This window comes from Protomyctophum parallelum (genome assembly GCF_964188405.1).
Source record: "Protomyctophum parallelum genome assembly, chromosome: 7".
In the NCBI taxonomy this organism is placed as follows: domain Eukaryota; kingdom Metazoa; phylum Chordata; class Actinopteri; order Myctophiformes; family Myctophidae; genus Protomyctophum; species Protomyctophum parallelum.
Genome location: NC_139705.1, coordinates 22,264,174 through 22,277,058, shown reverse-complemented (window position 1 = coordinate 22,277,058; position 12,885 = coordinate 22,264,174). Strand labels below are relative to the sequence as shown.

Here is a 12,885-nt window from a genome sequence, read left to right as displayed (position 1 = left end):
GGTCTGGTTCATACCTGGTTGCATATGTATGTATGCGCTACATTGTAGCTCAACGTCATATAGCGGGGCCACCTTGCCCCATAACTCCACCGCAGGCAAAATTCCTAAACTGACTTTCTTTCTTTTTTGAGAGCACCTCCAATGTCTGGCTTTCAGAAATGACGTCATGTGGCAGACAAGTCTATGGGAAAAAATCACACCTGTGTGAAGTGAGGGGCGCTCATCTTACAACATCGCGGACGGTTAATTTATGTACTACCAATGTATATATACAGCCTTATGACGTAATTATCAGACAAAACAAACATTAAACCCTGTCCATTTCAATGGCGTTTTTAATGTTTGTCTAAGGAAAAACAAACATTAAACCTGTATATAGGAGGGGCTAGCGCCCCTCAAAAAGACATTTTGAAAAAAACAAAACACTATTCGTGACATCATGTGGCAGCCAAGGCAGCCTTTTAATGTTTGCTTAACAAACAGCACTCCCCAAAAAAAACAGGACCCCAGTCAAGTCTAGGAACTTTTCCTGTTTGCTTTAAGCAGTTACATCATGTGGGCTTCACAAGTGTGATTTCTTTTTAAAAACCGTTACTGTTACTATCTAACTAAGTATGATATGGTATTTTCGTATTAATTTAAACAAGCAACCTGTATCATACATGTCTGGCATTTGTAATTAACCAAACCACTTGAAATTATGTGGAGTTGTGACTAGTGGAGAGCAGCGGAGCACCGGACAAAGCAGCATCTACATGCGTACAAATTATATCCATGTAGCCTTGGTTGCACACCGGTGTTACGCACCAAACAAAAATCCACAAGCTCGCAACAACTTGATTTGTTGTGCAACACAAGTACTAAATAAATCAGGCTTAATGTGTCTTGTAGACAGGTGCGTATAGGAACAAATGTCTGTAGGCGATGGAAGAATGGACACTGTATCTGTACAATATGTTTAGTTGGGTAAACCAAAAGAAATATTGTCTTTTTATGTGGTGAAGGTCGAAGGACTGAAACTTTGTTTGCGGCTGTGTGTGGGAGTCCTCAAAGGTTGAGTGATTATATTGCTACGGTGATGTGGGAATGGTTGAGACGTCTGGGGAAATGAGATTTGTGTCAAACTGATCCATATCCTCCAAAATGATGTCCTCCCAACTACACAATAAAAACTAGGGGCCCTATTTTGGCCAGTGTCTTTCCCCATAATTTTTTTTGGAATAGTTCAAATAGCCAATCTACAAGCTCTGCCACAACATGTCAATGTAGATCGGCTAGTTGAACAAGTTTAAAAAAAGAAATCAAAATAGTCAAAAAGGCAAAGAAGTTTAGGGATAAGGGATAAAGCACTGTCGAAAATTCACCCTCATTTGTTTTTTTTCGCCGACCTCACGCCGATCGTTCGGTGCGGCGGTTCTTGTATTCTTTATTTAGTTTTACTGAGAATAAGGTTAGAAATAAGTTTAGGGTTAGGCGTAGTTTTACTGGGGTTACGTTTAGGAATAAGGTTAGGTTTAGTCACAGTTTTACTGAGGTTAAGGTTAGCTTAAGCATAATTTACTGAGGTTAGGGTTAGGTTTAGGCTGTCAATCACAGCGACTGGCCAATCACAGTGCGTCTGCACACCCGTGTAGGCTTTATCCCATCCATTAAAAGGGAGGGGGAACCCTTTGGATGACGTCCCAACCGGAAATGACATGGAATGTTGCTCAATAGACGCTCCCAGGCTGTAGACTGGTGCACTACTGTATGTTATGAAACGATTAATAATTATTTGATAGGGCGGAGATCTCCGTCTTGGCCGCTCAGTGTTAAGCATGACTCAGTATTTACAATCCTACATGTACATCATATCACATGTGGTATTGTCCTACATGTATGTCATATCACATGTCGTATTGTCCTACATGTACGTCATATCACATGTGGTATTGTCCTACATGTACATCATATCACATGTCGTATTGTCCTACATGTACATCATATCACATGTGGTATTGTATTGTCCTACATGTACATCATATCACATGTGGTATTGTCCTACATGTACATCATATCACATGTGGTATTGTATTGTCCTACATGTACATCATATCACATGTGGTATTGTCCTACATGTACATCATATCACATGTCGTATTGTCCTACATGTACATCATATCACATGTCGTATTGTCCTACATGTACATCATATCACATGTGGTATTGTATTGTCCTACATGTACATCATATCACATGTGGTATTGTCCTACATGTACATCATATCACATGTGGTATTGTCCTACATGTACATCATATCACATGTGGTATTACTTTTAGTAACTTTAGTAACTTAGTAACTTTTAGTGGTATTACACTAGTAGTGGCTACTTTTATGTGACACTGTGTAGTATGATCAAGTAGGGTGTTAATTTTCTAAGAAAATACAAACACAAAGTTAAAATACGAAGATAATGGCTTTCTGCCCGACTGCAATGATATGCGAGCGTGTGTGTACCACGGTGCCTTCAAGTGCACCAGCATTACGTTATGCTGCTATGCACAAGGCGAAATGTCGGCTCAAATAATTGGGCGAGTAGTTATTATGAGAGCAGCCAACAGATTATGGCTTGTAATCAAAGAGAGCTTTTAATGTGTCCTGTGGCAAGACGAAGTGCATTCCATTTGGTTTTCCACACTTTTTGATTGTGTGTGACGTTTATTCACTTGTAACGGTTAAGCCAACTCGATCAATCAGATTAACAGCTATTTAGAGTCTATTCGAGTTTGTCTGACACTTAACTTCCTAGCTGTTTTCAGATAAACTAGTCAAGTTTGAGTCGAATCTGCTACATAAATTGAATTGGCGTGGGGAAGCAGAACTTCTGTCAGATTGTTTTAGTTACTTTAACCCATTCAGGAGGAAACCCCTTTTGGTGTTTGAAGCATTATGTCATAGTTTAGCTGTTGAAAAAAAATTTTTGAATTTTTTTGAAAATGTGGCATAAAACTTTTAATATATTATATTCTTTCAGAGAGAACGTTTTTAACTCAAATCTTTGCTTCTGGGGTGTCCCTTTAACAACATATTTTCAGATGGGGGTCGGCGACCAATTTCATATATTTTTGGGGGTCATCGACATGAAAATGTTTGAGAACGACTGACATAGGAACATAGGTTTTCTAGAAAACTGTCAGGATTTTGGACATTTTGTAGAATCCTCATTTTGTAGAAAGTTTAGAGGCACAGTAGGCGGCCCTTGGAGATGGGTGTCAGAAATAGAACTGGGAGTTCTCTCCGACTCCAACAAGTCCATAAATATTGGGTTTGGTTGTGAGACGCTCTCTGTGCTCCTGGGCCCTGCAGTGCCGGTGTCACCCCGGCTTCCAGCTGAAGAGGGACGGGAAGACGTGCGTGGATATAGACGAGTGCACCACCAGCTACCCCTGCACCCAGCGCTGCATCAATACGCACGGCAGCTTCCACTGTCTCTGTGTGGACGGCTTTGAGCTCAACCCCAATGACCCCACCGTCTGCAAGTCAACATCTGGTAAGGAGGCACACATCTGTGTGTTATACTGTATGATGCTCTGAGTCTACAAGCTGAAAATGCATTGCATCTCAATGCGTTATGAGCTTGTAGATCTGTTATGTTTGAAAACTTTTCGAAATCTTGGAAATGCCTATAATGATAAAGAAATGCCAGAAATAGGGACACCAGGTTGAAGGTAGTAAATATATCGGGCAAAGTGTGTGTGTGTGTGTGTGTGTGTGTGTGTGTGTGTGTGTGTGTGTGTGTGTGTGTGTGCGTGTGCGTGTGCGCGCGTGTGTGTTTTATTGACTAGTATTGCCCTCTGTCTGTGACTGTAGAGGAGGAGCCATACCTGATCTTTGCCAACCGTTACTACCTGAGAAAACTCAACCTGGACGGCACCAACTACACTCTGATCAAACAGGTAAGGATAGGAACAGGAAGTGCTGCAATGACTCTGTAGACAGATGCTCTTTGGGGACACAGGTACAGGAACATATATGACCACAAACGTTTAGCAAAGAAGAACTGCTTAACACCCAAATGGTGTGGACTGCAAACTTGCAATGAAAAAAAATCCAAGGTGATATTGTTTTTGGGGCTTTTTTGCCTTTATTGATAGGTTGAAAGTACAGTAGACTGACAGGAAATGGGGAGAGAGATCGGGGGGGAAGACACGCGGCAAAGGCTGTCGGGATCGGGAGTCGAACCCGCGGAACGCCGTGAGGCTGGCTCAGCAGCCTAGGTGCCACACCGTGAGGCTGGCTCAGCAGCCTAGGTGCCACACCGTGAGGCTGGCTCAGCAGCCTAGGTGCCACACCGTGAGGCTGGCTCAGCAGCCTAGGTGCCACGCCGTGAGGCTGGCTCAGCAGCCTAGGTGCCACGCCGTGAGCCTGGCTCAGCAGCCTAGGTGCCACACCGTGAGGCTGGCTCAGCAGCCTAGGTGCCACACCGTGAGGCTGGCTCAGCAGCCTAGGTGCCATGCCGTGAGGCTGGCTCAGCAGCCTAGGTGCCCAGACGGTTGAGCTAACCATCCGGGCCAGGCACTCCGTTCTTAATGAAAAGATATAATGATTTATTTTGAGCAAGGCAACAATATGACCAACACGTATCAACCTAAAAGGTCTTCATCAGATGACCCTGATAAAAACTAATTTTCTTTTTAATCATAATTAAGAATAAGTATGGTGCATATCAGAAGTTTCTCTGTGTCTTAACATTCCTCTGGTCTGCTTGCTGTCCAGGGTCTGAACAATGCAGTGGCGCTGGACTTCCACTATGCAGAGCAGATGATCTACTGGACAGACGTGACCACTCAGGGCAGCATGATCCGTCGCATGCACATGAACGGCAGCAACGTAGAGGTCAGTCAGCATGCGGACACAGGATTACATTTTCAGGACACACAATGACACACATGTGACAACGTTGTTAGTTTTGATGGAATGCTCGTCGCTCTTTATCAGCGGTGGAAAAAAGTACTCAAATGTTTTACCTATACTGCAATCCAGAAACATAACATACTCTGTTACAAGTAAAAGTATGGTATTCAAAATGTACTTGAGTAAAAGTACAAATGTATTGGTATAAAAATGTACTTAATGTACCAAAAGTAGAAATATCCCATTTCAAGTTTTCAAATGTATAAAAATCTTTTGACAATAATTTGAAACATAGGCGATCTACAAGCTCACAACAACGTGCGTGTCCCATTGCGTGACGCGTTAAGAGCTTTTATATCTTCTATTTTTTTAAATTCAATGTATAAAGTAATGGTTAAAGGTGGATACACGCGGATGCCTTCCTGGTTTTAACGGGTTAATACATAAAGTCTTGTGATTTACCTATTCTGGCAGGTGCTGCACCGAACCTCCCTCAGCAACCCCGACGGCCTGGCAGTGGACTGGGTGGGGGGGAACCTGTACTGGTGTGACAAGGGCAGAGACACCATCGAGGTGTCCAAGCTGAACGGCGCCTACCGGACGGTCCTGGTCAACAGCGGCCTGAGGGAACCGCGCGCCGTGGCCGTGGACGTACGATACGGGTGAGGAACTTGCGACAGCGTTCATTTTAGGTCACGCAGGGTGTGTGGTGTGGTGTATTCGGTACTACAGTGGTTTGGGTGTTTTTCTGTTTGCTTTTTTGAGGGGCGCTAGCCGCTCCAACGTATGACTTTGTGTGTGCATCCCGTGACGTCATGTGGCAGCCAAGTCTATGGACTTTTTACAGTACAATGTATTCCGTACAAACGCCCGGGCCAAGTCAATGGCAAAATACATTTACTGTGACGTAGTGGGTGCCACAGTACACTGTGACGTAGTGGGTGCCAAGTCTGAATTTTGATTGATTTCATGCTCATCATGATAAAAGGCGCCATCACACAAGTGTTATTTTATTACAAATGCATCTGGATCTCTTTAAATGGAATTGGAGATTGATTTCTCACATTCTATCATAATATCCCACAATTCTCCTCCTCATCATACTATAAAATGAGGAAACCTCTATCACAAACGATCATTTTTTATCCTCAGCAGGTTTATCAATCGATCTGAACTTGGCACATTGGCATTAACCATTGGCTTATGCAGCGAGTAAGAACGCCAATTCTTCACTTTTCCCCAAATTTAAGCTATCTATTTGCATTTCTGTGAACTCTCACTCACTCTATTAAGACTGCTGTGGGTCGAGATGGAGATCAGTGCCAGGGTTAATTGATCAGCAGATGTTTCCAATAGTCTATAATTGTGCTCTGTACCTGGGCTCAGGGCCATATATAGACGTAAATACCTAGAGCATTGGCCGCTGGGCTGCTTGTCAACTCCACCCCCATGTAGGACAGTTTGCCATAACGCTGCTGCAAGAAACACTGCAAGTTGTATATTATTATAGGCCAGAAAGTAGTTTTTTGCCACTCAGTAGGCGTTCCCGCATAACTTTCGGGAATAATGATGATGTTATGCGCATACCCTCTATTGTGGAAAGACCTCCTGCTTCAAACGGATCTGTGCATAAGTCTAGCTCCATGTTTTCAGAAGGCGGCATACCCATACCCAGAAGTTGGGTATTCCCATACCTTCATTTGATTGGCTCACCAGCAGGTTTGAGCCGGAAGCACATTATTATGACACCTTCAAGTTCAGGTTTTCAATGTCAGAGCCTATTTAGACATAAGACATTACAGTTAGTAACACGGTCTTTCACTCTTTTGTCCGTCAGGTACCTGTACTGGTCGGACTGGGGAGACAACCCCCATATTGGCAGGATAGGGATGGACGGCACCAACAGGAGCGCCATCGTAGACGACAAGATCACATGGCCCAACGGCCTGACTCTGGACTTCATCAATGACCGCATCTACTGGGCCGACGCCAGGGAGGACTACATTGAGTTTGCTAGCCTGGATGGAACCAACAGACACACAGGTAATGGGCAATCTGAGTAAACATATACCATTGTTTCCCAAACAGTGGGCAAATTGTTATGGGTCACTACTCAAGTGAAAACTGATCATTTTTATTTCAAGCGACACGGTGTGCACTTGTAGATCTGCTGTTTTCACTAGTTTGGGTCCCGGGCAAACGTCTAAACTCTCTTATGGGTCTCGAGCTGTGGTGTCATGCTTCACACGCATAATACATATTTGCTACTTTTTAAAGATTGTTTTACTTGACACATGCACTTGTCAACAAGACTTTTATTCAATACTTTATTGGTTATGTACAACAGACACGTGTACTATAATTAAATATAGTACTCGTAATACGCTCTCCGAGTTAAATGCACACTGATATTTCTATGGTGTGTACACACACTTGTATGAGAGCCACGGAGCATACGCAAGCAGGTCAGCTGGTTGCTGGGGAGGAGAGTCATACACAGCTCAGACCCAGGGGACAGGCGGCCTGAATAGGGTGGATTATTCTGACCACCACCAAGCGCTCCAGCATGCATGACGTCTGAATAGTGCTCCCTTGTTAGCATGCTTGCTACAATAGCCGATATTGTCAGCCAACCAGGCGTCCATGGGGGAATGCAGGAGTGCAGGGGAGGTCTCTATTGAAATTCCCCACATTTGCTGAACTCCATTTAACACACAAGCGTCGCCTCGCACAATGCATGCCCTGAGGATTGTCATGCCCGACAACAACTATGGCGTCATGTCACTTCCTCGGCGGTCCAGAATTTGCATAGTGTAAAATGTTTGCGAGGGTTGGTGGGTGCGCTGGGGGGAGTATACAGTCTGGGAGAACTTTAAAGAACTTGTACTGGAATATGCTTAAAAGGTACATCACATCACATAGCTGTTTTATTTTGCAATCACGATGCCATGTTCAGGTGAAATTCACATTGCACGTAACCGTAGAGCATTTCCTAAAACGGTTGAGATCTTCAGAGAAATGTCAGTCATACTGTAACATCACTGTTTTGTGAATTTTGTGATGTTGTGAATTGACGGATCAAGGATCAAACAGATTCCTGGTTATCTCGTGTTAGCTCACCTGCATCGGGGGGGGGTCCTCTTTTGTTTGCTGAACGAGACTCTGCCTGTTTGAGTTCAGATAAGAGCAGATCACAGGGCATTGCCCTCCAATCCGCGGGGCGGCGGTGGCTCAGGGGTAGAGTGCCTGGATGGTAACCGTAAGGTTGCCAGTTCGAACCCGGGCTCCCCCAGAGTTACTGTCGAAGTGTCCTTGAGCAAGACACTGAACCCCTGATTGCTCCCGATGTGCTAGTTGGTGCCTTGCATGGTTTCCGCTGCCATCGGTGTGTGAATGTGTTTGTGTGAATGGGTGAATGTAATGCACAATCTATGTAAAGCGCCTTGGATAAAAGGCGCTATATAAATGCACCATTTACCATTTACCATTTACCAATCTGACTCGCATCTCAGCTCAGCTCCAGAGTCTAGAGTTTTGAAAGTTCTGCATGCTAACACGATTAACGAAGAAACTACCAAGTGGACCCTGAGGGGTTCCAGGTGTTCCCCAGCTAAATGACGGAGAGCTGGTAACCAAATGGACCCTTATAAATCTTTAACCCGTGAGAGTGTAGAATGAAAACAAATAAAATCTATATCAAATCAAGCTTTATTTATATAGCACATTTAAAACAATTGAGATTTACCATAGTGCTTTACACAATAAAATCTAGAAACAATTAAGCATATAAAAACCAAAAACATCCAAAAGAGTTATGCATGTGCACCCACATGGCAACAAGACATGAATCAGTTCAACTGGCAACAACAAAAAATCAGGAATGATCAAAAGCCATAGAAAAAAGATGAGTCTTAAAAAGAGACCATTACGTGTCCATTGGGTTTCATTTTACACTCTCAAAGAGTTAAATTATTGTTAAACATCATTATATAATTTACAAGAAGTCTACACAATTAGAGAATGTAGAAGAATTGCTATTTTAATCAACGTTTGCCTGTTGTCTCTCCTATGGTACCAACATCAATAGAGAGAGGCTAAATCTCATCAAATGGTGGTCCATGGCTCACATGCCGAATAAATAATGTTCCTTGATATGAAAAAGGTTCAATACCACTGACGTACAGTATCACTGACTATTCTCAACATGCTCCAGGCAGTCCTGACCCATGGTCACCTACTGTAATGAGTAACATAAACTATAGGCACTGCTATGCAGACCTAAGCCTGATTTACACTTTGTTTAATGCCTGTGTCGCTCACCCCCAAAATACACCACAAGCTTGTAGATCGGCTATTGTCGGAGCACAAGGCTGATGCGCATCTGCAGTAAGTATACATTAAGCACTTAAAAAGCCGTAAATAATGCTGATTTTTTAATATCTGCTATTTCCAGGCGTGCGACACATCAAGCGTGCAACTAAGTACAGCTAAATTAAGTACTAGTCTCCCCCTCCCCCCATGCAGGACTGCACGTGTGTGGCCTATTGCGTTTTACAACAGAACCAAACTAATGGCTCGTGTTTCCATAGCAGCCTTAGATACTGAGAGCAAACACAAGGAGTGTAATGACGAGTATATGGGAGGGGAATTACAGTGCAATTACAGTGTAAACCCTAATGAAGCATAGACAGTTACATAATACACAGATATAGGCTGTACACATACAGTATCTTAGAGTTCTATCTCAACTTGAACGGTGGATTAGCACCACAACATTTTCAAAACTAATTATTTGGCTGGTGGTATAACCCGGAACAACTCGCCTCGGTCTGAAAACACGCCTCTTTTTTCAGACTAAACACGTTTTTCTCATTTACTAGATTTGTTTTGCTTCATCACAAACGTCAAGAAAGTTATTTCATTAAGCATATTGTTAGGCACTATAGGGCTTGTTATTTTCGTGGTAGACTAGTTTCTTTGAAGTACTAAATGGTTGTCTTTGTACTCATTTTGTATACTTATCTGACTTAATCTATCCAGTCGTTTCTTGATTAGGGTTCCTGCTTACTCTATGTACGTGTCAGTCGCTCTGTATAAGTGTGTCTTCTAAAGAATGGAGAGAGAGAATGGGTGGGTGTAACTGAACATTTTATTATTTTGATGTTTCTGTGTTTGTGTGTGTCTGCAGTGCTGACCCAGGACATCCCCCACATCTTTGCGATGACCCTCTTCGAGGAGTACATCTACTGGACGGACTGGGAGACCAAGTCCATCAACAGATGTCATAAGACCCTTGGCACCAACAAGACCACCCTGATCAGCACCCTGCACAGACCCATGGACATCCACATCTACCATCCCTACCGGCAGCCTGAGGGTGAGCCAGACGCTGGTGTACAGCATCATATCATAATCAATCTGTTGAATCCTTAGTTGTGTGCACACAAAGCAACAGCAGCACATATAACAACATACGCTTAAACACTGAAAAGTGGTTAAGCCTGATTTTATGTTTTGCTATGTACCAAGTTGTCACTCGTCAAAAACAGCGGATCAATCAGCCCCCAACACATTGCAACGCGGCACGTTGTGAGCTTGTAGATCAGCTATTTAGTCATACGGCAGAGCATACATTAAGCTCACTCATACACTCGCATCATTCACAGAAACACGAAGATGTTTGCTAGGGGTGTGTAACCGAGGCCAGGTTTCTGGTCTGGTCCGGGATCGAGCCGAGGAGACCTAACCTTCCTGGGTGCGGAAGGGACGAATATATCTCCTTGAGCGCGAGCAGTTATAGTTATGATATGGTACTTCTTAGCTTAAATCCGTCTTGCTCGCGTAGGCAACGATATTTATGGTGTTGGGATGTCGGGGGTGATGTCACTCTGACGCCCCGTTTATGATGTCAGAGAGGCACTCCGTTCCTTCGTAACAGCGTGTCTTTTTTCAAACTTGCGCCAAACAAATGAAACCTCTCTCCTCCCTCCTTCCCAGTGCTCAACCACCCATGCCAGACAAACAATGGCGGCTGCAGTAACCTGTGTCTTCTCTCCCCGGAGGGAGGCTACAAATGTGCCTGCCCAACCAACTTCTACCTGGCCAATGATCAGCGCACCTGCATGTCCAACTGTACTGCTAGCCAGGTAAGGCATGAGCTACATCAGGGGTTCTAAAACATTTCAAGGGACCCCCCCCCCCCCCCCCCCAAAGTTTTGTGTATTTGGCTGCATACCCCCATCCCCAGATGGAATTTATCTTACATTTATTAATTTTAATTTTAATTATTGACTTTGTCAGGTTTTATTAATAAATGATTCACTTTCTTCTACTGTATGCTTCTAATTATTCTAATTGGCAGCCTATCGTCTCTTGTCAGGTGGAAACCTCCTACTGTATGTCCAAAATTGTTACTTTTCAGCATTCAAATTCAAAAGTAGCAAAAATAGCAGATCTGCCAGCTCAAAACTTGTCAATTCACGCCACGTTTCGAGCTTGTGGATCTGCTACTTTTGCTACTTTTGTGTGACACTGTAGTGATTGATTAGGGCATTGATTTACGAAAAAATGAAACAAAACACAAACATGTAAAAATATGATAATGAAAGGTTTCTGCCCGGCAGCAACTCTATAATAAGACGTAAAAGCATATGGGTGCACTGGGTGCATCACACCAGCCTCGGAAAAGGAATACATTTGATCATGTGGCGAAGACGATGCTGCTCTGGGTACTCTGCTCCACAAGCCTGGTCAGCATTAATGCTAAACTGAGACAGAGGGCCGATCAGAGGCCCGTTTCCATTCTCATACGTTTTTGTTTGATGAACTTCTTGTGTGAAGTGATTATCTATTGACAGCTGGCTGCCCGCCCGGTGCTACCGTAGCCTCTGTGGTTACATCATTGCCACTCCGTGGGCGATTATCATTGCTGCAGCTCTGGTATTATCATATGTGTTATCAACATCACTCTTGCTTTATGGCCTTTGTTGTTCCCCAGTTTGTGTGCAAGAATGACAAGTGCATTCCGTTCTGGTGGAAATGCGACACGGAGGACGACTGCGGAGACCGCTCGGACGAGCCGGCTGACTGCCGTAAGTGTTGTGAACAAAAAGGCGTGCAGGAGCGGGCCGATGGGGAGAGGGTGAACGTTCTGCCATCATGGCACTGTCAGGCAGAAACCTGTTACTTTTGAGGAAATGGGGGGGAGGGGGGGGGGGTTCAATTGGGGACATTAATTTATGAAAAAACATTACAAGATTCCTACCTGACAGCAATGATAATTAGATAATTAATTATCAGGAAGAAAATAAAGGTGTGTAAGGTACAGTACTGTACAGCTCAGGTGTGATCTTGCTTCTCCTGCTGCAGCCGAGTTCAAGTGCAGGCCAGGCCAGTTCCAGTGCGGTACAGGCATCTGCACAAACCCCGCCTACATCTGCGACGGAGACAACGACTGCCAGGACCACTCCGACGAGGCCAACTGCGGTAGGGCCAGCTCGCTCTTTCCCTCTTTAAATCAATAAAACTGGGAAAGCATCTGTGTCATTTTAGACCACCTTGACCATATATTATTTTATACTTTGGCTATTAAAAAAATAGCAGATCTACAAGCTCACAGCACGCCACTTCATGCAGCGCTATGAGCTTGTAGTTCTGCTATTTTTGAGAAATCATGAAAATATGTGCAAATCTTTGTGTGTGTATATATATATATATATATATATCAATTAAGCTTACATTAATAATTAATCTAATTGTCAGGGTTCTTGACATGAAAAGGTTTAAGCACCGCTGTTAGGATAAATGTTAGGATTTAGAAGGCATTTATAGAATCGGCCTGCAGCTCTAAATGGGTTAATTTAGTCATCCCATTTCACATTCTTTGTTTTTTTCCACCTTTCTCTGTCATGTCTTCTTTTATCTCTCCCTGTGGTTCTCCCCGTGCTTTTATTTCCTAATCTTGCTGTCCATCTCCCCGTCTCTCTGGATTT

At 43.6% G+C, this 12,885-nt stretch overlaps 1 protein-coding gene across 1 annotated transcript in view; it reads left to right on the top strand.

Annotated features, from left to right (window-relative positions):
- Positions 1 to 12,885, top strand: part of LOC310861655 (low-density lipoprotein receptor-related protein 1-like) — a 168,760-nt gene that overhangs the window by 136,575 nt on the left and 19,300 nt on the right. Inside the window, exons 56-64 of the mRNA XM_083769200.1 lie at positions 3,347 to 3,530; positions 3,851 to 3,936; positions 4,757 to 4,876; positions 5,369 to 5,556; positions 6,732 to 6,937; positions 10,083 to 10,271; positions 10,892 to 11,040; positions 11,892 to 11,985; positions 12,263 to 12,379. Of these exons, the coding sequence (XP_083625326.1) occupies positions 3,347 to 3,530; positions 3,851 to 3,936; positions 4,757 to 4,876; positions 5,369 to 5,556; positions 6,732 to 6,937; positions 10,083 to 10,271; positions 10,892 to 11,040; positions 11,892 to 11,985; positions 12,263 to 12,379 (1,333 nt within the window). The remainder of the gene's footprint in view (positions 1 to 3,346; positions 3,531 to 3,850; positions 3,937 to 4,756; positions 4,877 to 5,368; positions 5,557 to 6,731; positions 6,938 to 10,082; positions 10,272 to 10,891; positions 11,041 to 11,891; positions 11,986 to 12,262; positions 12,380 to 12,885) is intronic.